The 27,362-nt window shown below is 36.5% G+C and overlaps 1 protein-coding gene across 7 annotated transcripts in view; it reads left to right on the forward strand.

Moving 5' to 3' along the window:
• USP34 (ubiquitin specific peptidase 34) overlaps positions 1 to 27,362 on the forward strand; it is a 155,574-nt gene that overhangs the window by 19,102 nt on the left and 109,110 nt on the right. For 4 of the 7 annotated variants that reach the window (XM_068940330.1, XM_068940333.1, XM_068940332.1 and 1 more), the window contains exons 2-8: positions 1,774 to 1,861; positions 6,352 to 6,772; positions 7,045 to 7,086; positions 12,372 to 12,422; positions 12,601 to 12,750; positions 18,310 to 18,377; positions 26,108 to 26,300. In XM_068940330.1, coding sequence (XP_068796431.1) covers positions 1,774 to 1,861; positions 6,352 to 6,772; positions 7,045 to 7,086; positions 12,372 to 12,422; positions 12,601 to 12,750; positions 18,310 to 18,377; positions 26,108 to 26,300 — 1,013 coding nt within the window. Of the gene's footprint in view, positions 1 to 1,773; positions 1,862 to 6,351; positions 6,773 to 6,981; positions 7,087 to 12,371; positions 12,423 to 12,600; positions 12,751 to 18,309; positions 18,378 to 26,107; positions 26,301 to 27,362 lie in introns of those variants that run through there. The other 3 variants (XM_068940331.1, XM_068940334.1, XM_068940337.1) reach the window with 2 other exon arrangements.

Below are 27,362 nucleotides of genomic sequence, written 5' to 3' on the forward strand. Positions count from 1 at the left end.
ATCCTTTTGAGAGACTGCTTTTTGTGTGTGTGGTTTTTTATATATATAGGTTTGTACACATATATAAACATATGTATGTGTGCATATGTAACATCCATATTTCAAAGAAGACACTGATATTTGTTTTGTGTGATTATTCCCTGCAGAGTGGTATTCCTCTCAACTTTACTTTCTGGTCTGTGCCAGCAGAATTTCATTAGCTTTAGTTTTCCGGAAGCCCGTGTTGATAGATCACATAAGGTCTTGTAGGGCAGAGATTAGGAAAGAGATTGAGGTAGGGGTTCTGAAAAGCTTGCTCCTTTTAGGGGAACAAAGCTGGCTTCTGAAATAGCTGTGTAACTATGTAATATTTGAAACTTTCTGTGAAATCTGGAAATGAATATTTAAGTTAGTTTTATATTATAAAAGAAACGGTCAACATAAAAAGCCATATGTTCTAAATTTATGTCTCAGATAGTTGTAGAACTCTACAGAAATTTAGGACAAGGGGGAAATGAGAATTGTGCATTGATAGTTGGAGAAAGAAGTGTGACCAATGAGAAGAATCCATTGTCCTAATTTTTACACTGATGTGTAAATGTAGATGTGAACTGCTACTGATGTTTGACTTACTGAAGTGGTTGTTGGGGGGGGGGGGTTGTGTTTTTTGTTTTTTGTTTTTTTTTTTTTAAAGATGAAAGTGGGGCATTCAATAATAACTCATGGAAACATTTGGGTTTTGAATTCACTGTATAACTAGTTGTTCTGGTTTCTGACTCTCATAAAAGTTGTAAATGCTTATTGTTGCTGCCAACTGGTGATTTGTTAGTGCTAAATACCAGTAGACACATGTCTGTATTTGAATAATTGCGGACTTAAAAGTCTGAAATGAATTTATGCATTCGCTACATGTGTAGCATCCTTTCTTATCTTGATAAATTTTTTTCCCGTGTTCATCTGGTCAGAAAAAGCAAGTTGAGGTCCCATGGTCATCTCAAAATACAGACTCTTAACAAATATAAGAAAAAAGAAGGCGGCTGGCTAAGGAGTAAAATTGTTGAAGAAGGTTCATACACACAAGTGCACACTGGGCAGTAGTTTGTAGTGAAGCTCATGAGGAGTACTTCATGCTAAGCTCTCATGTAAATTCAGCTATTTAGATTCTTTTATAGATTTCAAGCTTTCTTCTGTGCATCCATTTCTGAAACACTTGCCTGCACCTTGCAGCTACCTAGTAAGGAATAAGATGTTTTTAATCAAAGTTTATTTATAAGGAACAGGAAAATACTGTTTCTACAATATAGCCTATAGCCTTGTCCAGTTAAAAATGAAACATCTTGTGTGATTTACAAGAGTTGTCTTCTGTGTGCCTGAAGAGCTTGATGTTGGCCAGTTTGAGTATGGGGTAGTGGATTACAAGAAGAGGCTGTTCTGAATCACCCCTTTTTTACGGCAGAATCCAAGAATACTACACGGTTTTCATTTTAAAGTTAGTTGCATCCAAGCCTTATTTCTGTTTAATGACAGTAAAAAATATGTAGATTTTTGGCTGAAGACTTCGGTTTCCAATATGAAGAGAGAATGATATATTTGGGTGTTATGCGTTTTCATGCTGAAAAGCCATTGCAGTCAAGTTACAATAACTTTATGGCAAAGTTTTTATTACTATGAAGTGGATTTTTTTATTTTTCATTCTATGCTTTTCATTCTACTCAAATAGCAAAGATAAATTTCATTTAAAAATACAGCAATTGTGTGCTATTTTGCTACTAATGTGATTTTGTTTTTCTTCAGTATCTGACATTGAAGGTGGTGATGGACTGCAGCTCAGAAAAGAACATGCGCTCAAGATATTTGCTTACATCAATTCCTGGACGCAAAGGTATTTTTATAAAGAGTTTGACTGATGATACTGGACCTCAACAGTGGGTTGCGCTTCTTTAAAAATACGGTAGAGTGAATTAAAATAGGCAAGTTATTACTGTGCAGCTAAGTGATGTTTGGAGGGTAAAGGACACTTTACCACTTGTAAATACAAATGTTATGTTATGGGGTGCATATGGGGCAAAGCATGTTTTGAATGTGAATGCTATTCTAGGTGCTGTAGAAAGTAAATGTGTAGTAGTAAATGGCTAAACTGCAATGACAAATAATGTGACGTTTTCTGGCTTCTTTTTTGGGGGGAGGAAGGTGGGGAGAATTAAGCAAACTGGAGCATTATGTTAAATTTTTCTCAGTGTCCTAATACTGTGGCTCAAGATGAGGAACAATTGTAGCCCATAGCTATTAACCTGATAAAGAAAATTCTTGACACGTGGCTGTCTTAAGAATCAAGTAGATTATTCCTTTAACAGACCTATTATTTAGATTACTAGTATTACCCTTTTATTCTGAAAAGGAGTTATTTTAGCTATTCTACTTTCCTCACCAATATGGATTTCTTCCATTTGTCAGTGTCTAGCAGCAGCAGTGCAAGGAATTTTATGGATATTAGTTTATAGAATGAACCTACAGTAAGGGTGGTTGGAATTCAGTGCTCAGCAGTGGTCGCAGAACCAAACTGAAGCCTAAGAAGTATTAGGGAAAACATAGAGAACAAATTGAAAAACATAACATGCTGAATAAATCCAGATTATGTTCACATTCTGTGTACTTTGTACAATTCGGGTCTCCTCATTTCAGAAGCGATACAATAGAGCTGGAAAAGGCTCAAAGTGCAGAAGGAGTAAATAAAGATCTGGAATGGCTTCTTTACAAGAAAAAAACGAAGTAGACCTTTCATCTTAAAGACAATGGAGGGGGAAAATATGATTGGGATCTGCAAGATTATCAGCTTCATTCAGTGAATATTTAAGGAATTATTTACTGTCCTTTTCAGTAGAAGAATTGGGAAGAATCAGATGAATGTAGCAGGTGGCATGATGTGTAGTTGAGTTATAGAACAACTTTGCCGTGGTCTACTCTGGCTGCTGAAAGCGTGTGGATTCAAGAAACAATTGGGCACGTTTTTAGAAGAAAAGGCCATTGAATAATGCTTAATGCATCTCTTGCTCTGGAAGTCCCTGAACTACAGATTGTTCTTTCTGACTCTCAGTAATTAAGGAAGTGTCTCTACCTGCGTACTCTAATCTTGTGTTTTTCCCCAAGCATTCCTTGTTTGCCACTATTGGAGAGAGTGTGCGTGTGTGTGTTTTGTCCAGGATTATATTGGCTCTATTGTGGCTGGGATTAGAAAAGTTCTCCTCGGTGGAGTCAGTTACATCCCTGGTAGTTTAATAGCTGGTAGATATTTCTGATATTTCAGCCTCCATTTGAAAACTGGGAATGCCACGTTGTGGGTACCTGTGGTAGCAGAATCCTCTTTCTCATTACATTCTGCCCAAAGAACATTGTTTTATTCATTAGCTTCTGCAATACTGTTTTTCACAAGGAAGACATTTTCAATCAAGTTCAGCAGCAGCAGCAACCAGAATCCTGTCATTCCTTGACAGATCAAGTTTGTCTGAGAACAGTTGCAACCTAGTCTTTTTTCAGGATTACCATCTGTTTAGAGATTTGTTTTGTTCAGAGCTATAACATTATAAATGCAACCTAAAGAAAAAAGATAAATATTGGATAACATTTAACTGTTCCTTTTCTTCAGTTTTCTTTTTACCTACCTTACAGAGGGCTTCATATTATAAGAGAGTATGGAAGACATTCCTTAACGTAGTCACAGTGGAAATTAGAGAAGAGGCCCCAGGAAGGAGTTTTACTTTAAATGTTCCATGTCCCTTTTCTGCTCTTCCAAATGGGCTTCAGAGGATTTTGCTTGTTACCTTGTGTTTGAGGCCTTCCTTAAGAATTCCTTTCTATAGTCTAAATCTCTGCCTTCAGAAGATCAATTGGCAGCTCAGCCTGGACATTTTGCTTCCATCTCCATGTAGCGTTTCCGTTTCAGTGGTGGACTGTGAATTCTGATATCTTCAAGGGAGTCATATTTGTAACATGTTCGTGTTTTTCATAGATTGTATTTTAAATTTTGATGGAGGAGTTCTTCCTGTAGAGGCATTCAGGTATATGAGAATTTATATAGAACCTTTGCAAATTCTTCCATCTTGAATAACATAGCTTTGCCCAGAGGAGAATTCTTCAGTGCATTCAAATACAGCTATATGAAAAGTATTCAACAGGCTTTAGGTCCTCATAATTATTGAGAATAGTTTGCTATAGCCAGGAGGAGTGGTAATTTGTACGCACAAATAAAGGACCTCTTGTACACATAGTTTTCCCCAAGGATAAATGTTTAAGGATATACCTGTTGCTTTTGCCTACTATTTATTGTTCCATTTGTTAATGTGAAAATACGTTTACTGGTAAATCACAATAATCTATTTTCAGAGGGGTGAAATACTCCACATATGGGGTATTGAAAGGATTTTTCTTGCTGTATAGATGGAAGAAAAGGTCTTAGATGCTTGCATCACTTACCTGTCCTGCAATTAGGGAATACTGAGTATTACTGTCAGAGCTTTTTTTCAATGGATTAGACTATGTATTCAAGAGGTATATTTTTTAAATGCTGTCACTTGAAGGGTATAAGACTGCATTCTTTCAAGAAAGGCAGCACGCTTTACCTGCTGTAGACATTTTGTTGTTTAAAATCTGCGGTTCGGAGTTCTGTCTGCCTTTTTTCTTACAAATTATTATTTATTAAGCCCAGTTTCTAGCTTAAATGCTATGTTTTGCAGAGGAGTTTTGTAATTACCTCTTACTGATGACTTCTTGCCCTATCTTCTGCCTGCTAATTTCTTTCAGAAATGGGTATGTTTGTTTTTAATATTACTGTAGTACCTGAGAACCCTAGTCATGGACTAGAGTCCGTTGTGCTCCGTGCTGTGCAGAGGCAATGGGAAAAAGGTCTCTGCTGCAAGATGCTACCAATTTAAATACAAATGTGGAAGAAACAGGTGCATGCAGACACCTGAACGAAACACAAAGAGAAATCAGTCCACTGTCGTATTATACAATAGTGAATTCAGTAAAGGATATTTACTTGAAGTGGAAGTTCTTTAAGATGGATTTCTGTATCTTTGTTTTTCCCTGGGAGTCTTGACTAATACTTGATACAGAGGAGACTGATGCAAGTAAAGTCTATTTTATTTAAGGCTCTTCCTCGAATGTTTGAGAACAGTGAAAATAGAACGGAAGGATACTTAAGTGGGTGTGCTGAGTTTGCAGCTCCAACTTCAGTTACTTCGTTTAGTATAGAATTTAAGCAAGAAAGGGCTGAGCCCATCTCAAAGATTTCTGTTACAAGCATGTAACTATTAATTTTGCTGTTCATTGAAACCCCCTTGCTAATTGATTATTTTCTTCTGTATAAGATCCTCCAGGATTTAGATTCTTCTAGGGGAATAGCCTCCAAATTTTTTTCAGAGTGAGGAAATTGCCTTGTTTGAATGGAAGAAGGAAATGTTCCCAGACAGTAAGGTCTAGGGTGTCTACCTTGGGTGTTTATGCGTGCAGAATATCTTTGGCATGTCCATCTATCCTAACCCATAACTAGAGTTATTACAGAGTTTTCTAACATGACATGACTAAACGAAATTCAGTCCACTTATCATTATCTTGCTAGAGGAATGGTGTATAGTTCTCCCCTTGTTCTTTTCATTTTACAATTTATGAGTATATTCAGAGGCATGTTCTCTGAATCTGCAAAGTGAAAGTAATGAAGGCACTATTGATACTGCTTTTTCCCATATAGGCAAAGGGTACTAGTGTGCATAGGGTTTCTCTTCAAATGCAGGTAAAGGAAGCGATCAGTTCTTAAACATGATTAAAAATAAAATCATTTTGCAGCCCTATTAGTTTAAAAATAATAATGATTATTTCCTACACAGCTGACAAGCAAGCGTGTCAGGTGGTTTATTGTGGTGCTGGTGATTTAAAAAAAAAAAAAAAAAAAGGAGGGGGGTAGTTCAAGAGCATACCCAAGAACACTGCTTTTCCAGTAGTACACTGACCTTGCCCCCAAGATGCCAGGCACAGTGGCAGCTGCTGAACAATAACAGAGACTTCACAGTTTTCGGTAAGCATTTGGAAATAATGGGATGTTCATAGGGTTTAAGGAAGTCTTTGTGCTCTAGCTGTTGAGTCGAGTCTGTTTCATTTGGATTTCCTTGCTTTTATGAGTCTGTCACATATTTTGTGGTTTAAAATGTTTTAATGTGAAACTTCCTTTTGATCAGTGATTAAATATTCAGATTTGTCCTTTCTTTCGCCTTATTAGCTCAATATTGAGCCAGTCTTCATGAGATTATCATACTAGCTGTTCTGATTTTAGCTACTTCAGGAATTTTTATTTTTATTTTTTGTTCTGTTTTCTTACAGACAATGTCTGTGCTGTTTCAAGGAGTATAAGCATTTGGAGATCTTTAACCAAGTAGTATGCGCGCTTATTAACTTAGTGATTGCCCAAGTTCAAGCTCTGCGGGACCAGCTCTGTAAACATTGCACTATTAATATAGACTCAACATGGCAAGATCAGAACCATCAAGCTGATGAGCCCCTGAATGTAGAAAGAGAGTCTCATGAAGAAGAAAATGGAGAACGGCAAAAATCCATAGAGAAAAAATTAGATTCTGCAAGAACTTGTGCCCTGACAGAGGAGGAGTCTGCAAAGAACACTGATGCTTTTAGCTTATGGAGCACTGATGAGAAGGAAAAACTGTTGCTGTGTGTGGCAAAAATCTTTCAGATTCAGTTTCCACTGTACACTGCTTATAAGCATAATACTCATCCCACAATAGAGGTATATCTTATCTTTGTGTGTATATTTAATTATTTGTGAAAGGTTATTTGTTTTTATTAATGAGTAGACTATATGTGTTTGGTGATAGTTGCTTTCAAACAGGATGGGCAAATTCAGCTCTCCTGTTGACTTCAATAGAACTTGTCAGAGATACTTTTTAAATGGCACATACTCTTACACTTTCTTTAAAATATGCTTAATTGTTATAGGTAATATATTGATAAGTGTTGGATGGAACTGTACACTGAATTGTTGTACTGTTTAAATAACAGGAAGGCAAAAAGGGGACTGTAGCGAAGCCTTTCTTCCAGAAGGTAACCCATTAATAGTTTACTAATTTCTTTTCATTAAAATCAATGGTTCTAGAAGCAAAGATGCATAAATTAAACTTTCTGCAAGACCAAACTTTCGTGTGTTAGAACAGCTGCTTAATTGACTGGAATAACTGAGCTCTACAAATGTAACTTTTTTTTCTCTGACGCTAATTTTCTCTCTGTGATATTTGTTATTGCTACCATTCACATTTTCCATATTTTCTTATGAGAAGACATCACTTTCAAAACTCCTGCAAATGATTAATTCAGTTTCAGAAATAATTACTGTAGTATTAGCATTTTCTAGTTGAAACAATGTAGTTCTTGGAAAGGCTGGTTTTTCATTCAACTTGTTATAGTCCATTCAACAATTTGTGCACCGTACTGTATGCAAAGAGAGAGGTGTATTTAGCTATAGAAAGATTCTACACAACAAATGCCTGAGGAAGTCACAGAATGGAGTATACTACAGTTATCCCAAACAGTCTTTTTACATATGTATTTTTAGGTTTTTAGAGTCTGTTGGAGCTCTGAGCAGTTAAGCTTGCTTTTTAAACTTTAGTCTAAACTGAAAAGGCATCAAGCCGTATGCCATTTTTTGTTATGCTTGCTAGAGTGATTGCAAGAGAGAATTGATCCTTGATAAATGGATCCAGCTGTATCTGCTAATAAATTTAGCTAACCTGTTATATGAAAAGATGAGCGGCGTAGGAGTTCTTCTGGGTGGGCTAGATTTGGTCTCTTGTCTTCTGCCAAGACATGTGAGCATAAATGAACATAGACTGTTTTACAAATATATATGTATAGAAAAATTAGGCAAAGTCAGGATTTGTGGATTTCAGGGAAAAACGAAGCAAACTTAGGGCCTGTGGATTTCAGGTTACCCATCCTTCATTTTGGTCTGCCTGATTCCTTTTAAACTTTCACCATATGTAAATAAATCTGCAGTTCAGCCTGTGCAAGTAGAAACTGTAGTGGGTAGGTCAGTCTTGTCAATTAAAAAAAAAATCAATGACTGTGTAAGTGATTTAGCTTTTGTACTCTTATGGGACATCTGCTGAAAGTAGCTTCATAGGAATGTGCTGTGAACAATTTTGGAACAGCTTGTCTGTGTATGAACACAGCACTTGCTTCTTTTAAAGGACAACTTTGATGTATTTTTTCTTTTTTTGAATTTAACTTTCAAATGATAAAAATCTCAGAAATGCCTACTGGGATTTCTTTTGCAGTTGATGTGCAGACATAAAATGATTTGGGTACAAATCTGCAATAGATTGCTGTGTTGTGATTGGCTGTCACTCTAGATGGTAAAAGTGATTTGTTGATGATTTGAATTATTGAATACATTTATTCATTAGGTATAAAAAACATATAACATTAAGAAGAGAAGCTCAGAAACACTTTCCTGAGATACAGACTAGTGAGAAAAGTGTTTTTTACTTTTATGCTAGACTTTCACGTTTCCAGGTATCGATTATAGAGGCTTGCTGGCTTGTCTCATAAAGTGTCCACTTCTGTTGTGCACAGTTTTCCTTTTTTTTTTTTTTTTGGGGGGGGGGGGGGAGGAGGAGGATTTGTTCACATTTCAAAGGTCTCAACATCTTTAATGTTTCTCACAAATTGAGATTTGCTTTATTTAGGAAGCCCCTAGGGTAATATTACTGTAAAGGAGTAATGTTAGCTATTTTAATGACATAACACTTCTTACCACCATGAATAACTCATTTACTGAGGTTCAAAACTTAGTTTTGGGTTTCAGTCTAGGACATGTACTAGTCAGACTGAGACAGATTATTATTCTCAGCGCTTTTTTTTTTTTTTTGATCAGGCTTGAACTGAGTCCTCAAGGAAACGTAAAACAAAGCAAAAAAACCCTGTTTGAAGTGTGCTGTCTGTACCTATAAGCTAAATACATTCCTGAACAGACCAAATCTGCCAAGAAGTTGTTGGGAGAAATTGAAGTATAGCTCTTCCACTAAGCATTTCCTTTGCCCTGGAAAAGGGGAAGTTTTCTGATGCAAAATAAACTCTAATCTTCCCTCTTGCCGAGTTTATAAATCCTGTGTTCCAGATTCTTGAGATGAATTTGCACAATTTTATTGATTCATCATGTCCAGCAAGGCTTCACATGTACTTTGTCTAGAACTGTCCAACTAGGCTGTCATTTAAAAATTGCAGCTGTAAGGCTTTCACGCAGTTTTATCTTCCTGTGGCAATTAGTAGTCCATATTACTGTTAGCCTTTGCTCTGCATACACCTCCAAAACCTTACTTTATTTTTAATGACAGATGGAAGACAAGTCTTGAAGTCTGATCCTCTTACCCAGGTGCTTGCCAGAGCCACTCTAGACACTTGACCATCTAATGGAGGGGGAAAACATTCTTACTAAAGTAGCAGGTTTTTCATGTTTTAGGAGATCACAGAATTGGACCAAAAATAACAACGAAACAAGAGAAAAGGATGTTTGCCTACGTATGACCCTGCTATAGACCTCATATGCCCTTAAATGATATGGGATAAGAATGATTTTTGTCCCTTACACGTTTTCCTGTCTGTAGTAGTTTTCATATGCCTCTTCTAATTTTAAAGTGAGAAGGCAAAGACCATGGAAGCCTGACTGATGGCCTGAAGGGGTGCGTGCCCCAGACAACAGAAGCTACCTTGAACCATTGGGTTCAGACAACAAAGTGAACATTGCCTTGCAGAGGGCAGAAGTGTCATAGAAATATGCTGGATTTGAGGACAGTGAAACTATATCTGTGAATCAAGCATATGTTACTTACTCGAAAGGTATACCTGAGAATGGACAAGTATACAGCTGTGACTTACGTAAAGTGAATATGAATCCGTATAAACAGAATGTTTGTCTCAACTTTTCTCATATTATTTGGAAGCCTAATGAAAGATGTTTTTCTGCCAAGTTTGAGATTCCAGAACAGCGCGGTGGGTTGCAGCCAGTTACAGGACAACCCAGCTTAGGACATAAATATTGAAGAATAAAACTTCTGAGATGATAGTATCTGGAAACCATTTGCTTCTGTTGAAATCTACCAACATTTTTGGTGCCCAAAGAGAGAGATCTTAGTGTCCATTTTTGCATCATTAAAATGCACCTAGTTAAAATGTTTTATGAATATGTTTATTTGGATTTTTGAGAAATTTTCATACTTCGGAGTTGGCTCTCTTAAGAAACCTTGCATGGTAGAGACTTTAAAACTGTGCACCCTGTTTTTCTTTTCATGCTTGTTCCATGCAGCCCGTTTAATATCTGGAACGGACATTTCAGAGGAAAAATAAACTTCTAGAGAAGGGAGGACACTTAAAATCCTTTAGAGAAGGAGCACCACCATAAAGTGCGCTCCTGAACTTTGCGCTGTCCTGCAGTTCCTCCAGACAGGAATGAATAATGAATCTTCAGGGAGTTAGCCAACTGTTTGGTAGCTCACGGAAGAAGATAAAATGAAAGAGGAAAGTCGGTTGTTTAGATCTCTGTAGTCCTCTGCTTCTATGGGATATTGCCATCTCTGCTTCTAATTTTCAACTAAATCTTTTCTTGGAAGTTGCACCTAGTTAAGTTCCCTCCTCCGTGATTGTGTCCATGTCAGACATCAGCTAATATGTTTCATCTGAGGGTGGTGGTGTTTTGTTTTATTTTTTGTTTTTTAAATACCGTATTAGACTCTCGGGAGGAATTCTCTTACTTCCTTGGCTGTAAAGGCATCTTCAGGAATCCTAAGTCGCTGACTGTTCTGTTTCATATCTGCAAGTACAGAAGTCACATTTCCAGGTTGTCTCCCAAGTACCACACCTCTAGTAAGCTTTGCAGGACTGATGCAATGTATCTTCATGAGTTCTTGACTTTTATATTCTAAGAACTGTATTTCAGTCAGCAATAAGTCTCTTTTATTCAAGAAAATTGGTGAAATTTCTCACACTGTGTTTGCTGTTTTCATGAGCAGAGCGCTGAACACCTTTTCTTGCTACTGAGAACTTGAAAACATATCACCTACTGGCTTCAAAGCTGATTTAAAAATAACTGTTAGACTATCATGATTTCAGTTCAACAGAAAAAAAGAGAAATAAATGCTTAGATGTAATATAAACATATTGAATAATTAAAAATATGTTCATATCATGCTTGGTCCACCCAGCATCTCTTACCTCCACCATCCTGTTGTGTAGTTTTGCAGTGTACCACTACAGAGGTATTTGACGTAGATTCAGGGAAATCTACGTGAATTACTTATGCGTTTAACTCAAATATGAGTTGTGAATATGAGAACTGGGTGTTTAGTGTGGAGAGATGGGAAGGAGAAGAATGTATGCTTCAACTACATGCAAGTACCCGTATCAATGTTGTGGTTTTACAGTCACATTTTTATGATGGTACGAGTGGCTTTTTGCCTCCAGCCAAATGCAAGATACATCCAATATGTGTAACTAATCTAATAAAGAAAATCCTGATTCAGGCTGCCCAACCAAGTGCATGATGTGAACATTAAAAAGAAAAGCTATTTTTCCAAATCCTTTTCAATTTAGAACTTTTAGAAAATGTATTTCTTGTCACAGCAAATAGCTAACAGATTGACAGGGTGATATGATTCGCTCCCCCCCCCAACACACACACCTTTTCATTACGTTTATCCTTTAAAGAGTATTAGGCACTTGTTTTATAAGAGGTGTTTTGTTATATATAAAGAACACAGTAGCTGAAGCTGAAGAATTTTAACATTCTAATGGAAATGAGTAATTTGATGGTTTACCCTTCTGTGTCACTAAATGTAGGACAATAGGGCATACTGTCTATTGGTTCATCTAAGTTCAGATGTTTGGTTATGCTTCTCAACTTTATGAAAACATCTACATTCAAAAACAGCTAGATTCATCCTGTTTTGTAATTCCTAGGCTGGTCTGCAGCTAATCTGCCAGACTTCCACCTTTGTAAAAACTTGGTGTTGGTATGTGGTGATCTTAGGTGCGGAAGGGAGGCAGAGTGGAAGAATGATCTGTTAATCCCAACCACTGAGAGCAATTGCTGAGATATTATCCTAAGTGTATATGTATGTACTTATAAATACAGCTTAATAAAGGTGAATTTATGAACTGGAAAAATAAGTTTTGCAGTATAAAAGTTGAGCAAAACTTGAGCTTCTGACTTCCTGAAAATGTTTTTCATATTTCTGTTAGTTGATTGGAATGTCTGTTAATAGTCAGCTGTATTTTGTGCTACAAATGTGTTTTTATTCCTTCTGTTAACTAATTTTAATTTTTCTCCTCTTGAACAGGATATATCTGCTCAAGAAAGCAATATATTAGGGGCGTTTTGTGATATGAATGTAAGTCACACCTATTTCTATTTTGAAATAGATATGCGTTTCCTAGAAACTTGAAATAGCCATGTTCACTCCTCCGTATAGATTTGTGTTATATTAATGTATCTGATTTTGAATTCCCTATGCATCTGAATGGATATAGTGTTTATTGGTTTTCTGAATTTACTGTTTGTTTCTGTAGGATGTAGAAGTACCATTGCACTTGCTTCGTTATGTTTGTCTGTTTTGTGGAAAAAATGGCCTTTCCCTCATGAAGGATTGTTTTGAGTATGGAACCCCGGAGACGCTGCCATTTCTTATAGCGCATGCATTTATTACGGTGGTATCTAATGTAAGTATTGTCCTGAATTATTTAACGTTAAATAAGAAAATTAAAAAATGTAAAGACTGAAGCTTGAAAGAATTCCATAGCACCAAGGAGGGACAAAGGACACTGTAACATTTTCCTTATTAGGAATATGAGGGTTGCTGGTCCATTGGGGCAGTCTTTCATCAGTCTTTCATGTAGGCACACAACAAATTTTAAACTTTGAGGTTATTTCATTGCTTCTAGACAATGAGATTGTAATAGCCCCAAGGATGTTGTTGTCTGAGGTAGTTTTTGTCCCTGAATTTGTGTCATGGATACGTTTTCACCTGCTTCAGCCTATATTAACTTTTTACTTATTTCCTGTGAGGTGCAAAGGAAGAGCCTGTGCCTTCCTCTGCCTCTTGATTTCTCCTGACTTTATACCATATTATATGTATTTGCAGCATAGAGGCAACTGTCTTTTATTTCCACTTAGTTTTAGAACATATATCCTTCCTTTGTCCATTTTGAAATGTTAGTGATTTTGGATTATCAGAATTGTGAATTAATTTTAGTGAAGATTTGAAGGAGACTCGTAATGGAAATTAAAACTGATCTCTGAAGAGGGACGTATGAGAATTTAGTGTAATGCAAGAGGATGAAGTGATGAGCGGTCTTGTGGATATTACATATGAATGTAAAGGAAAATAATAATTTATGTTATGCCTTTTATGAAGTGAGTTTAACATAGCTTTAATGTTGTTTTATCCTAATATCAAGTACTTAAAATCGGATCCTTGCTTCCACATGTTTTTCCTCCTTTCTTGTTGCTGTTACTGACCAGCCAGGATGATGTTCCAAATAAGTACTGAAACATGTTTGCATAGAAGGAGCGGATGGTTGAAATAAAGCTCCTACTGATGTACTGATATCGCTTACTCTTGATTCTTCTAGTGTGAGGGTTCTTGACTTGTAGGTCAGAGGACAAATGAGTAAGGCCATGACGCGCTCAATGCTTGTAATCTTAAACAGAAGGACTGCTGTAGCGTCTTTGTGCATTAAACTGTGGAGCTGTGATCTCTTCTGGCCCTATCTGTATAACCTGATGAGCTTTCTGTCTCTAGCTGTTGTTAGTGCAACCTGCTGGTATCTTTTGCTCCTGTATATCAGCTGAGTTGCTCCTATGACTTTCTAACCCAAATAAGTTAAAACAAGCTGAAATAGAAAATGATGAGTTAAACTGTTCAAGTTAATTTGCATGTTTTAAGTGAAATAGGGTATAAACATGTGAGCAGACCAGATGGCATTTGGGTGAGGTGTTATCACAATCAGCTGTGTGAGAGTTGGGGACTGTAATGTCTTCGGGCAGAAGAAAATGTGTGCCCCCACTTCCCCTCCCCCCGCAACTTTACCTTGGAGCCTTGTTCCAGGTGTAAGAAATAATGTTAACAGTCTTCATCAAACCACTTACTGAAAATGTGTGGTCTTGTAGGTTATTCCAGTTGAGAGGTTAATTTTGGTCGTGGAACCAGCTAGCTCCCTGTCCCACCAGCATTTTTTTCAATCAGCACTCTGATTGCAGATCCCATGTTCTAGGTGTCCTGTGCCAGTGTGTGTTTAAACTGCATCTGTCTGTCGTCTTTGTCTTTTTTTGAAGTCTTAAACTTTCCCCACATGAACTTTCTTTTCCAAATTCTTACAGATGTACCCTAACCCTAAATATGCCTCAGCAAAATCTCTTTCTCCAAATTAAGCAACTTTGCAGATGTCTTTTGTTCTAGTAGGTAATATGTTTACCTGTGTCTTGCAGCTATTTTAGATGAAAGCTGTGGTTAAACATGTCAGATAAAGTGAAATTCAACCCAGCCCATAAGCAATAGACGTACTGTTTCTTCAGCCTCTTCCAGCATTGCATCTTTTACTGTACAACCAGAATCTTTTTTGTGCACTCTTTCTGGCTTTGCTGGCAAGTCCATGCAAGTTAGAGAGACGTGAGGAAAACTGTTTTAGAAAAATACAACTCTTAGATTTTATCTGTGAGTTCACTACTGAAAGTATAAGGTCACGTTTTATACGTAATATGCTTTATTCATCCACTTCCAGCATTTGGTGTAACTCAGTTTACTGGCCAGTAATGTTTCTGACTTTAAAATACAACATGTGTATTGGTTCTAAATGCGGCAGATAATTTTTTTTGACAAAATAATTTCTCTTCACTGATACCAAAAAAACCCAGATTTATCTCTCATTCTGCAGTGGTGCATAAGTTTCTAATGTTGATGTAATCTTCCTTTTTCCTGATTCCATTTATATTCTGTCTCTATATATATATTTACAATTTATATAGTAAATATAAATAGCATATCATAATATATATTTCTTATTTTCTGTGAATCAGCTCAATGAATCAAAAATAAGCATTCACAATATCATTTTTATGAACAAAATATTGTTGATCTCCCTAAGAACTCTGCTACTCAGACTTCTTTTTACCCTTGTGTATTTGAGTTTATGGGATTGATAGATAATGTGAGATTTATGAGTGACCTTGTTGATAATAGCTCAGTGAACATCTCTGCGGTGTTAACTGTAACCTGTGTAAAGTCAGAACCCTAGTGTATAATAACTCTTAAATACATTTGCACAGTAGCACCGACTTTTGAGGACGGCAGTTAACTAGCCATTATTGCAAAGACTCCTAGAAACATGAAAGCTAGGGTTTAATTTACAGTCTGTGAGGAGAATGAATTTTTTAGCGACAACTTTTTAAGCGTTTCGAAAAATAGTTTTGAGAAAGATTGTAGTATGGAGGGGCCTAATCATCCCTCATTATAAAGTTAGGATTAGTGGAGAGCTCTGTGAAGGAGAATAGATGAAAGACGTTGGAGATGGTAAAGGAAAGTCAAAGAAATCATTTGTTAATAACCAAAAACGTTCGGCTTTTAATAAACAAGACTGCGTAGTTGTGTGGAAAGCATTTGCTGTGTTAATTCCACGAGGGAAGATGAATATCTCATTAAGCGTACTCTAAAGGTGCATGTAAAGGGAAGAACATCACCACAAATGACTAAGGTATGCAGGGGAACTGAGCTGCTTGTTTGAGAGTACTGGTGTTTCATTCCTATAGAGGACATTAAGAAAATCATTGAGAAGATGTTTCCTTGAAATCTTCTGTCCAGCAAATGGAGTTTGACTAAAAGTCTTTGTGAAACAAGCTTACGTTTGTAATGATAAAGCTAGCAAATGTAATATAATATAGCTTGCTTCCCACAGGCAGTTGGCTAGTTGGCACTCTTGGCCTTCCTCCAGCTCATTACTCTGCAAGATGTTTTCTTAGCTACCTGTATTGTGGTAGGACTGCTCCTTCTTGGGATATTTCTGTGCTATCTTTTTTAGTCAGATTGGTTTTTAAGTCAGTTTGCTTCCTCCTTTCTTCCCACGTTTCTTATTCCATGGTATTTGCTCTGTTTAACTGCCTGATATTCTCTCGGTCTCCTTGAGGAAGAACTCTAGGAGATGCAGAGAAAGCTGTGACTTACAGCTTGTTCTGTGGAGGGTTTAATCCTGACTGAAAAAGCTTATCATTACTTAATTCTGTATTATTTCAATTTGTGGATGTTGTGGAGGAATAATTGCTATCTTTCACAATCTAGATGAATTAGTGAAAGTCATGCTGAGGAGTTCCAAAATGCTGCTTTAAGTTTACTTTATGAAACTTAATAACTTGACAAGTTATAAAAGTGAAAAGTGTTATGAGACAAAACTGCCTTTTAGAAATGAATCAGCTATAGTAAGAGATCATTTAGAATACACTAAAGTTTAAGAATAGAAGATACAGTAAATAGTTCATTTCTAAAAGCAGACAGAAGCATAAAAAGTGTGATGAGGATTATGAATTTCTTATGTAAATATTCATTTGTTCAAATAATTTAGTGAATTTATATTTGAAATCATGATGAAAATTATATTTTTATTTATGGCATGTGAAATTATCAGTTCAGAGGATAAAGGTCATATGTAATACAAGAATCCACATGGATGAAATGGTTTTAAAAGTTTGAATTAATACAGAATAAACATTAGTATACCTAATGGAATATATAAAATAAAATTATAAAAACATTCCTTTTTTTTTTTCCGTAAGGAAATATATTTTCTTGTTTATTTCATACTTGCTTATGAAAAGGAGCACATCATTGTGTTAGAATCAGTGTCTGAATGCAAATAGTATCTTTGTTATCCTTGCAATTCCATGTCAAAATGTTACTTAATTCTTGTTTCTAGAACAAGCATCTTCTAGTTGCAGTTTCTATATTTGGCACATTAGTCTTTTTTTTTCTTCTTCTTGAGACTGCCAGTAGGATCAGCAGCTTATTCCAAACGTGGCCTTTTTGGCAATGTGAAGATTTGGCAGGTTTCTCTTGCTAAGTTGGTTAGTATCATTACTGTGTAATATTAGTCGCACTGTAAAAAAACAAGCCTGAAAATGTTTTTTTCAGAATTGATTCAAAAAATATGTGGCTAATTCCACAAGTGTTTAAAATAAATGCTGGAGATACAGTTTTACTATTGGCTAGTAGTGTTTTCTGCTAGGAAGAATGAGATTTTAGAATATTTTACATACAGAATTTCCGAACTCCTGGTGAGAATTTATTTTATAGTCAGAATATATTGCATCAGTTGCAAAGATTAAACTTTCTTGTAAGAACAAGCATGGAGCTGTAGATTGACATGACAGCTTTGAGTGAATGTCAGTGTTGGCTATTCACAAGATTTGTGTGTGCACGTGATTCAAATTGTTAGTAGTAGTAACAGCTGCTAATATTTCATCTGTGTTAGATCCCTTACCTGGCACATAGTTGTCTTTCTGTAACAGGTTTAACAGGCTCAGCATTCCTTTTTGAAATGCAGATGGAACCTCTAACTTTGCCTGTGTAAGTAATGTGATTGGTCCTCTTTTCCTCACAGCAGTGTTAAATAGCTGTTTCAGGTTTGGTTTTTTTTCTGCATACGTTTTTTTCCAGCATATGTTTTTGCAAAAGTGGTAAAGGCGCGGTGTGGTAAACACGGGAATGCAAATACGATAGTAAAAAAACTGCTCTTAGTCACTGGTTATAAAATGTAATTTTATAGCGTATATAAGCCCTATGAAGCAAAACATTAACACAAGTCACATAATGTTGCTTGATTTAGGAGAGCTTCACAAGGAACGGAAAGAATGGAGTCATTTTCTTTTAGATTAAAAAAAAAAAGAAAAAGAAAAGCAACAAGGTTGAGTAGCAGTTTTTCCTATTGAAGAAACAGAAACTACAGAAACTTCAGAAATGAGATGTGTGCAGTATAATGTTATTTATAGTAAATTTATATTTCTAGTTGAGTAGAAGAAAAGATGCAACTCTTTAAACAAGTCACAGAAACATTCTTCAGATAATTTTGAAAATCAGAAAATTATCCATTTAAAGAATTCACATGAAAAACAACAACGAAGCCTTTTTTAAAAATGGGGTTGCATGTGCAAATGTACTAGCAATATTTCATTTTTATAATTCTCAATACGTGTCATTAATGAAACTTTTATCTATTTATGTTTTTGCATTATAGATCAGAATATGGCTACACATCCCTGCTGTCATGCAGCACATTATACCATTTAGGACTTATGTTATCAGGTAAATTTTTAATTTAAGAGTTTTTTCTTGTGGGACTTTTGACAGCACCTATTTATGATTTCAGATGCTATACTTTCTAATTGTTCAAGCTCTGTCTCCATTATTTCAATAAACAGAGTGAAGGTATTGTTTAGAGTTAGTTTGGGGTAGTTCCGTCCATCTACCTGATTTCAGTAGAGCAGATCGATCTTGGTAATAGCATTTTTAATACAGCATTCAGCCCCAATCCGACATGTTGTCTCAGGATCCGTTGTAGTACTGTTCGTTTGCTGCGTTATCTTCGTAAAGTTACAGAAAATTTGCAGTGAGATTGTGTGAGTAGAAGAGCAATTTGTAATCATTGAAATGTCATACACTGAGCTTCACTGAGTTTTAACACCACTTCACATTTTGAAGTTCTTATTTCCAGCTGGCAGGAAGTGGAGTGTGATCAGAAGTCTACTCACACTTTTATGTATCTAATTATATCAGGCCCCAATGATTTTCTTTTTATCAAGCTGCCTATCATGAAAAATGCTTTAAAATTAAAGTGCTTACAAAGATATTATTTATAAAGCAATTTATTTTTATTGGTTTTCTTTGGACAATATTAAAATTCCAGTGAGCAGATGATGAAATTATCCTGTGCATGTGTGTCTGCCCTGCAGTGCGGGGCAGGGGGGAGGTATCTGCTGATTCTCCTCTGATGTCCCAACCTTAAACCTTCTTGTTCCAGACTCCCTAAAAGGCCAGAGTTCTTCCATCAGTCCATGGGCCCACAAATCCGCCAAGTGTCTGGGTCCCCTATAACCGTGCTGCTAGAAATGTGTTTCTAATAGTCATAGCTTGCTTCTGTGTTATCCATAAATATGTCTTTATGGATTATATTATGTTAACTGTAGTGGTATAAAATCACACTCTTAACAAAAAAAAAAAAAAAATCACATTGGCAACCAAAACGTACCCAAAAAGATGAGGATCAGAACTCTGTTTCGTGTTTAAAAAACGTTCTGTTTTTTAGTTGCAAAGGGTTTTGACAATATGCAAATTAAGTATTACTTGGCTATCAACGTATCTTGCTATAAAGTGGTCTCTAGCAAAATGATATCCACAGACAAAAGAGTATTCTGATCTTTTTTTAAACTGTACCAGTCTTGAGTTGACAGTCCTGCTGTGCTTACTCCTTTATTATTGATGGGTTGTCTTTGAAATCTAATTAAGGTAATTATTAATCATGAAGCAGTCTAGGAAGCAATCATGGAAATACAGAGGATCTCTGAGTGCTTGTCTCCATACGTATTCTCCTCATGGTTGTTTGTGTACCTGGGAATTTGTTCATGAGCCTTACTTATCTTCTTGCAGTGTATGGAAAATATAGAGAGCATTGAAGGATCAGCAACTAGAGTTAGGCTGATGCGAAGGAACTTGAGTGAGACAGAAGAACACAGTCTGCAGCCTTAGCTGTTAGTCTTCCTTTGTTTGTCCTCCTGTTTAGTGCTTATAGTTCTTAAAGCTTTTTTATTTTATAACTGTAGATAAAATCAGAGTGAATAAATAGAAGATTGTTTTCCTGTTTTCTCCTCATCTCTTCCTCACTATTTTTATACATAGAAATGCTTGCATCTGATTTAAAATGTAGTTTGTCAGCAACTTCTTGCCATAAAGGATAGCCTCAATGTCTGTTAGTATTATTTACGATACGCTTATATCTGTCAGAAAGGTAACATTGATACAGATTTCCTTATGGAAGACACCAAAAGTTTGGAGAAGGAAGGGGATATTTACCCTATTTCGTTTTCTACAATTGAATCTCAATAGGAAGAGCTTTATTCATGAAGATGCGCTTACGGAGTGGGACATGAAGCTTTTAGGTCATATAACAGAATAATATACAGTGTTGTACCTTTACATGGGACAGAAGTTCACTCAGATGATTTTTCTAAGAAAGTGACTTTTTTCTAAAAAGTGACAGTAAAAAGTGATTTTTTTGACATATGCAGCAACCCCCAAGTAGTTGTTATAGGTTTCTTTTTAACTCCCTGGGCCTCTACGTTTTCCCCTGCTGTTTACTGTCGTATCTGAAAGCAAATACTAATCCTGGGCATAGCAGCTCAGTGCCTTTGAAACAAATCATGCAGTAAGTGCTGCTGCTATGCAAAGTGATAGAAGGGTCTTGGAGAGCAGTTTACTCAAGAGTGAACTCTCAGGGCTCTGGCTGCCTGCCATCACCTCAGGATGGGCCTTCTGGGTGCTCTGGACCCCGACTGCGGCAACAGTGCTGCAGAGCTGTCTTCAGCTGCTCTGGAGTGAGGGGAATGTCTGGCCTGGGAAGGGGTTGTAGGTTTCAGTAGCCCACAGTATCTGAAAGAGGCTGGTGGTGGCTAAAACCTTAATAAGCTCTTTCTGTCAAATACGGATTCAGTCAAAGCCCTTGTGTTGGTGGCAAAGCAGCCTGTTGCCTGCATTTCTGAAACCCCTGGTCTGGAAGTACTTTACCCTGCACACCTAGCTATTTCTCCTCACCAAATTCTGCCATGACTATGTAGTTGAAAATGGCAATTTGGTAGATGCCTTCATGAAATATCTCATCTAAAAGATAAAAACGTTGTTAATCCAGGTTGCTGCTCGTGCAGATTCCTTGCAAGAACTGCAGTTTTGCAATGCTGATCAGCATGGTTAGCCGGGAGAGAGATCACCTGCTTGGCATCCTAGCAGCATCAGATGAGGTTACAGTTCATTGCAAATGTAGATGAGGGTAAGCTGTTGATGGTGTCTTTCTTATAAAAGACATTGTTTCCAGCTGATTTCGCCTCAAGATCAGAGATGGGAAATGGCTCTGCATGTTTCCAGATACTGGATGCCTCAAGAGAGCTGTAGCTATCAGCTGTGATGGGGATTTGCCTTTTGGAAACATTTTTTCCAGTGGCAGCATTGTTAATTGAAAGACTCGTGGATAGTTTTGCTCTTCAGAAATAAAAAGGCTAGCAATGAAGTCCGTTTTTATGCGAAGTAAGAGATAAAGCTATATGCCTGATATTGTAAGTGTCTCTATAAACCACTAAATAGTGTTGGATGGTATGAAAGAAAAGACCAAAAATTCCCCTGTCTTTTACATCTCAAGTTGGTATCTTCTACTGAGTGTTCATTCTGGTGAAATCTGAGAGCTGTGTGTGGAAATACTGTTGATTAATATGATATTTAGTTCTAACCCTTTCTCCATTAGTCTCTCTCCCTCTTCAAGGACTGATCTTGAGAGTTTTTTTTTTTTTTTTTTATGAAGGATTTGTATCTCTGCCCAGATTGGGGAGAAGTAGAACCTTCTCTGCTCAAATATACTGAAAGGAAACTGCAAGTGGCAGCTGTTCCTGCATTAGCCTTTTAGTTTCAATACGAGGCACAAGGCTAGCGGAGGTTACACACACAGAGGAAGTGGAACCTCCAGACAGCACTGCTGGTACCCAGTGCTTCCTGTGAAATACAGGGAGAGAGCGCATCTCAAAGAATTAAGATTTCTCTCTTGCTTAATAATATCTTTCTTAAAAATTTAAGTTTAATAGGACTGCCCAAGACCATTCCTTGCTACTAAATGTCATGAAAAACTGTTATAATAAGCCTCAAGTTTTCAGTTACACAAAATGTTTCACTGCTGCAAATATCTAAAAATGTATGCAACAGGTAGAGAGAATAGGAAGTCAGGAGACAGTAGCCAGGCACTCAAGTGAATTCTTCATTAGAGTTGAGGAGCACTGACTCATTCTGCTTGATGTCTCTTTTGCAGCTGTGGTCCAGAAAGAGTCATATTATGGGGAAGAAAAGATTATTTCACAGCTGACTGCCCAAAGTCCTGAAGCATGAGATGTGATTTTAAGCATTATGCTAACATAGAACAGGATGTTTTAAGCAGGACTCTCTCCATTCCCCAACACAGCAAATTTAAATACTGTTTCAGTAGACTAAAACTGAATTTTTAAAATGAGTGTATATATTCTAATGGTTTGAATGTATATATAATATATATTTAGCAATTTTTGTAAGTGCATCAGGCTGACAGGACAGCTCCTTTACACAGACTGTCCTTTATTTATATGTATAAAAGAGTATATTTGTTTCCAGAAGTCTCATTTAGGCAACGATGTCTGATTTCCTGGATAATACAGGTCTTGCAGTATCATCCATATATTGCTTTGAGACTTAATGCTCAGCGGAATCAAAGACAAAAATTTAGGAATTAAAAGAAAAAAAAATGACTGAGAACAAAATTGATGCTATTATTAAGCCAGTGCAGGAATCTATCACATATTCGCATTTATATGCTGTATACCATTCTGGTCATTCCGTCTCACAGAGCTTATAACGGAACTGGCTAGATGATGGGAAGGGTGACCGAGAAGGCCAGAGATAAAGAATGATACTGATATGAAGGGAGAAACAGTCTAGGATTTCTTTTGAGAGAGAAATGACAGTTCTACGAATGATATGAAGACAATAAGGAACGATTATTCAGTTTTTCAAAAAACAATAAATAGAGAGCATGCAATGCAGTCATCAGGTAGCAGATTTAAAAGAAATGAAAGGACATTTTTTTTTCATGCAAATGCAATTGTGGAAGTACCTGGCACAGGTTATTGAGGTCAATGGAAAGAGAGAAATAAAATCATAGTAGTAGGTTCATCGAGTTCATTATATGTGGGATGAAACCTTCATCCATTTTTTAGAGAGAGGATTTGGGGCTAAATAGACCTTTTGCCTTGCCCAGTACTGCTGTTCTTGTGCAAGGCAATGCAGCAAATTTAGAACTACTCAGTGTGAGGAAAGGGGTGTGTTAGTTGCCAGTGCTATCTAAAGATTTCATTTTTGTTAAAAATGAAGTTCTACTAGTAGAAGCTTGAAGTGGACCCAGGATACTGATACTAAGGTGCTCAGGGCACTTTTATCTTTCCAGAATCAAAATAAGGCTTTGCCTACTCTGCAAATTTTTGTAGCTTTAGTCCTGGCGGTAAAGATATCATATTTGATTTATGACCAACATAGTAGTGCCTGTAAATTTTCTCATGTAGATTCTGTCATGCCCATGAAAACTCAAAAGAGTGGCATCTTCCTCGTGTACATTGTGACTAGCTCTTAGAATAACCCAGTTATGCTAAAAAAATCTTAGTTAAAATGTGGCTTAACTAGCTAAAAGTGCCCTTTGCTCTGTAGCTTTCTGTAGGGCCTTAGCTTGACTACACTGTCAAAGTATTTTTGTTGTTGTGCAACTGAATCTGCACTGGAGTTTCAGTTATTATAAAAGTTTTTTTTAAAAAACCCACCGTCTCTTAATATAATAAAACATGACACAGATGTGGTGCAAACTTGGACCAAATACAGTAAGTGCACTGAAAGAACTTAACAAATGTTGTTCTGGAGTAAATTTTATGATTAGAAGTAGATTTATACGGGTACAGTTGCATTACAATCCAAAAGTTTTGTTATATCATGTAGATTAGTACAGTTATTTCCCCAAACTTTCTAGAGTAAGCAAGATTTCAGGTGAAAGTCCAGTCACTGAAATCCAGCAAAGCCGCAAAAACACCCTTCTTCCTGTATATGTAGATCTGTGTCTATTTTTGTCTGTCTCTTGCACACAAGCACTCTACATCTGTCATATAAAGACATATGCAGAATGAGAAAAGTCATAGATTGAGAAAATGCATACAGTTTCTTTTAACACCTTTAAGATCTGTTCACAAAGCAATCAAGCATGACTTGATGAACATTATGAACGTTGAAGAGATTTGGGGACCAGGGCTGAATACGGTTTGCATATAAGAATGGGGAGATAAAAAACTGATCTAAGAAATACTGGTAATTATATTGAGATGACTGCATTTCGTAACGTGGACCGATGAGCTTTTTCATTAGAGTGTAACTCCTCTCACCTGTCTCTGGGTTAGAGATAGATTACTGGGTCTGATTGCTGGAAAATGAGCTTTCCCTTCTTGTTAACCGCTTTTCTTCAATAAAAGCCATAGCAGGGAAGCATTATTTTCTTACCATTATCTGATTTCCAGTGCTCCATCTGAGAAGACCAGTTTCACGTTTAAGAACAGTGAAGGATCTGGTTACTTGGGCCCTGGATGGTCCTTCTCTTGTCCTTCTGCTGTTTATCTGTGCTTTCTATGATAGAGCTACTGTCACTGTGGTTATTTGCACTGAAGTCTCTTTGCTTTGTTTGACAATGTTAAGTGTCACTGAAGTACGTTTACTTTACAGCCTCCGTGCAGGAACTGTGAAGAAGGGCCTTAATCTAAATAAGAATCAGGGCCTGTATTTTTTATTTTATTTTATTTTCTAATGCTTATATGATATAAATGCAAAGGAATGGTGTATGCACGTAGTTAAGTGTAGTTTCATGTCTTCTGTGGTTTTTAATAGATGCGAGCATATATTTGGCCAGTATTGCAATGATAGATCCAGATTTAGGCTGTCAAACAAATGGATTTTTAATGCATTTCTGTGTAGTTAGATCTAATTCAGATGTAGTCAAAACTTCAGAACACTGAATTACACAGAAAAAATTATGTGTGGTAACCCTGTGTGTACCTTTCATGTACAATTTTTAACTGCTTCAAAATAAACCCAAGAAAGCTTATTTCTAAACGTTTTTCTCTTTATGTGTTGAATTTAGCAGAAACTCTCAACTGTGTCAGTGTTACATAGGAACTTTACAGGCATTTCAGCATTGATTTTCTTGGTGTAGATTGATTTGGCAGTTGTCTGGGTAAGACTGAAGTTGTGCTAGCTTCTGTAAGTTAATTTCCATAAATGATTATTTCTTCTGCCTCCCGGGTGCAGAGAATATCTGTATTGCGATTCGTTGTGCATGATCGCATGACCCCTTACCTAAGATCTCTGCTTTGGGAAAAATATAACTATTTAAAATTCTGTATCCTTCTCTGTTTCTCTGAGAGATTTGTAGGATCCTTGGTAGTGGTTATGGTGCATCTTTAAAGATTATAATAACTGTCAGTAGAAGAAACAACTATGCGCTCCTGCACTAACCTGTTGCAAAAGTGATACTGTGGCACAGAGAGTACATTAGAACAAACACAGATCACATGCGGTTATGGCAGAAAAAATGTGCATGTGTCATAGTTATGCTAATTGGATCAAAACCTGATTGCACAATAATAACTTTTTCTGTTCTGTAGCTGAGACTACAAACAGGGATGTATTCATCTTCAGAGGATTCTCATTGCACTAGGGGATCTGTCAGAGTGCTGTTTGGGGTCCGTTTACATTGTTTCCAGAAATTCAGTTCTCAAATGTTTTAATGTTAGGTGAATTGTGACACTTGAATTTTGTGAAGAGTTTGAATAGAAGAGTAAATGGCCATGATGCAGCTATCTGGAGAGGGCACCTTCCCATGAGACAGATAAGAGGCTTAGGCTTCCAGCTTGCATTTCTTAAGAACAACATGGGTTTCACGTGTCATTTTGTGGCAATCTTTTTCTGGTCAAAGGCCCCTGAAGAGGTTTAAAATCAGAATCACGTTTACTAGTAGACTTTGAAATATTGTACAGAATTCTGTTGTTCCTTAATGGGTTTTTTATTGTTATCAGCTCTTGATATATTATTGACAGTGATAATTTAAATACTGTTATGGCTGTTGGAAATTTATATTTGCTATAAGATCCAGGAGAGACAGTTTTATGTATGTTCTAGTTTGAATCATACCATTTTTTTTTTCTTTCGTTTGTAATTTATTCCAGGTATTTATGTAAACTGTCAGACCAGGAGTTGCGACAGAGTGCAGCCCGGAACATGGCAGATTTAATGTGGAGCACAGTTAAAGAACCGTTGGATACAGCCTTGTGTTTTGATAAAGAAAGTCTTGATCTTGCGTTTAAGTACTTTATGTCTCCAACTCTAACAATGAGATTGGCTGGACTGAGTCAAATAACAGTAAGAACTTTTAAAAATATAAATAATATGTAGAAAAAATGTTTCCTTTTATGTTTTATGAGTTATTGTTTTGTTATTTGGGCTTTTTTAATGTATGCAAAACAGCAGAATCCTCTTACAAGCAATCTTAGAAAGTTACAATCATGTTTATGAATGTAGAGTTCATTCAGAGGGATGACCAGGAGCTACATTTTGCAGCATATGGAATTGCAACATGCTTGTTGAACAGTTTACTCTACCAAATGAAACCATTATAACCATGATTTGTGACAGCCATGTTGAAATTAGGTCCCTCTTCAAGGCCATATTTGTTGTTTACAAAGGCTTTCAATCTGTCTTGGTTTTGGCCTTTACAATGTCTTGACTCTACTGTAATTAGGTGGTTCTTTGTATTGCACATACCTCTTTTTCCTGTTTGTTTAGTGTAGTTTGTTTCTCAAGAGACAACATTTCTGCATCAATTAGCAGAAGACTGAATTGAGTAGGTAAATATATTTAGCATCAAATAGAAATAGATTAAAAACAAAAGTCCCACACCATTCTCTTCCCCATGGAAACGCTCCATATTGCACTAGTCAGGGTGCTTTGCGCATGCTCTGTCTGTCATTGTTTCTTATGTATGTATTTATAGTCATATAGAGATGTGCAGAAGGTCAAAAGTGAATTTTTTTTATTAATCTGTGCCTTTTCGATTTTACGTTTGGTCTGACAGTGTGTTTAGGATTTGGACAGTCTTTATAGGTCATATTGTCACATTTGCCTTAATGCACAGAATGATGAGTAAGAACCAACTCTACTAGAATGAATAAAAATCTTAAGATACATATATATATTATTTTCTGAACACATTTAGCATTCTTCGTTCTAACTAATTAAATAGTGTTGCTCGGTGATTGTGTTAGCCACTGAGCGCCAGTAAATACAAGTTTACTTAAATTTTGGTTCTCCCTATATTTGTCTTGCATGTAGAAATAATTACAATTATTGTAATAAATGATAATTTAAAATCACCTGTAAGTATTTCCAGTGAGATTATGGCTGTTTTTTAACCAAAGAAAATAT

Source organism: Struthio camelus, chromosome 3 (genome assembly GCF_040807025.1).
Source record: "Struthio camelus isolate bStrCam1 chromosome 3, bStrCam1.hap1, whole genome shotgun sequence".
Lineage (NCBI taxonomy): Eukaryota > Metazoa > Chordata > Aves > Struthioniformes > Struthionidae > Struthio > Struthio camelus.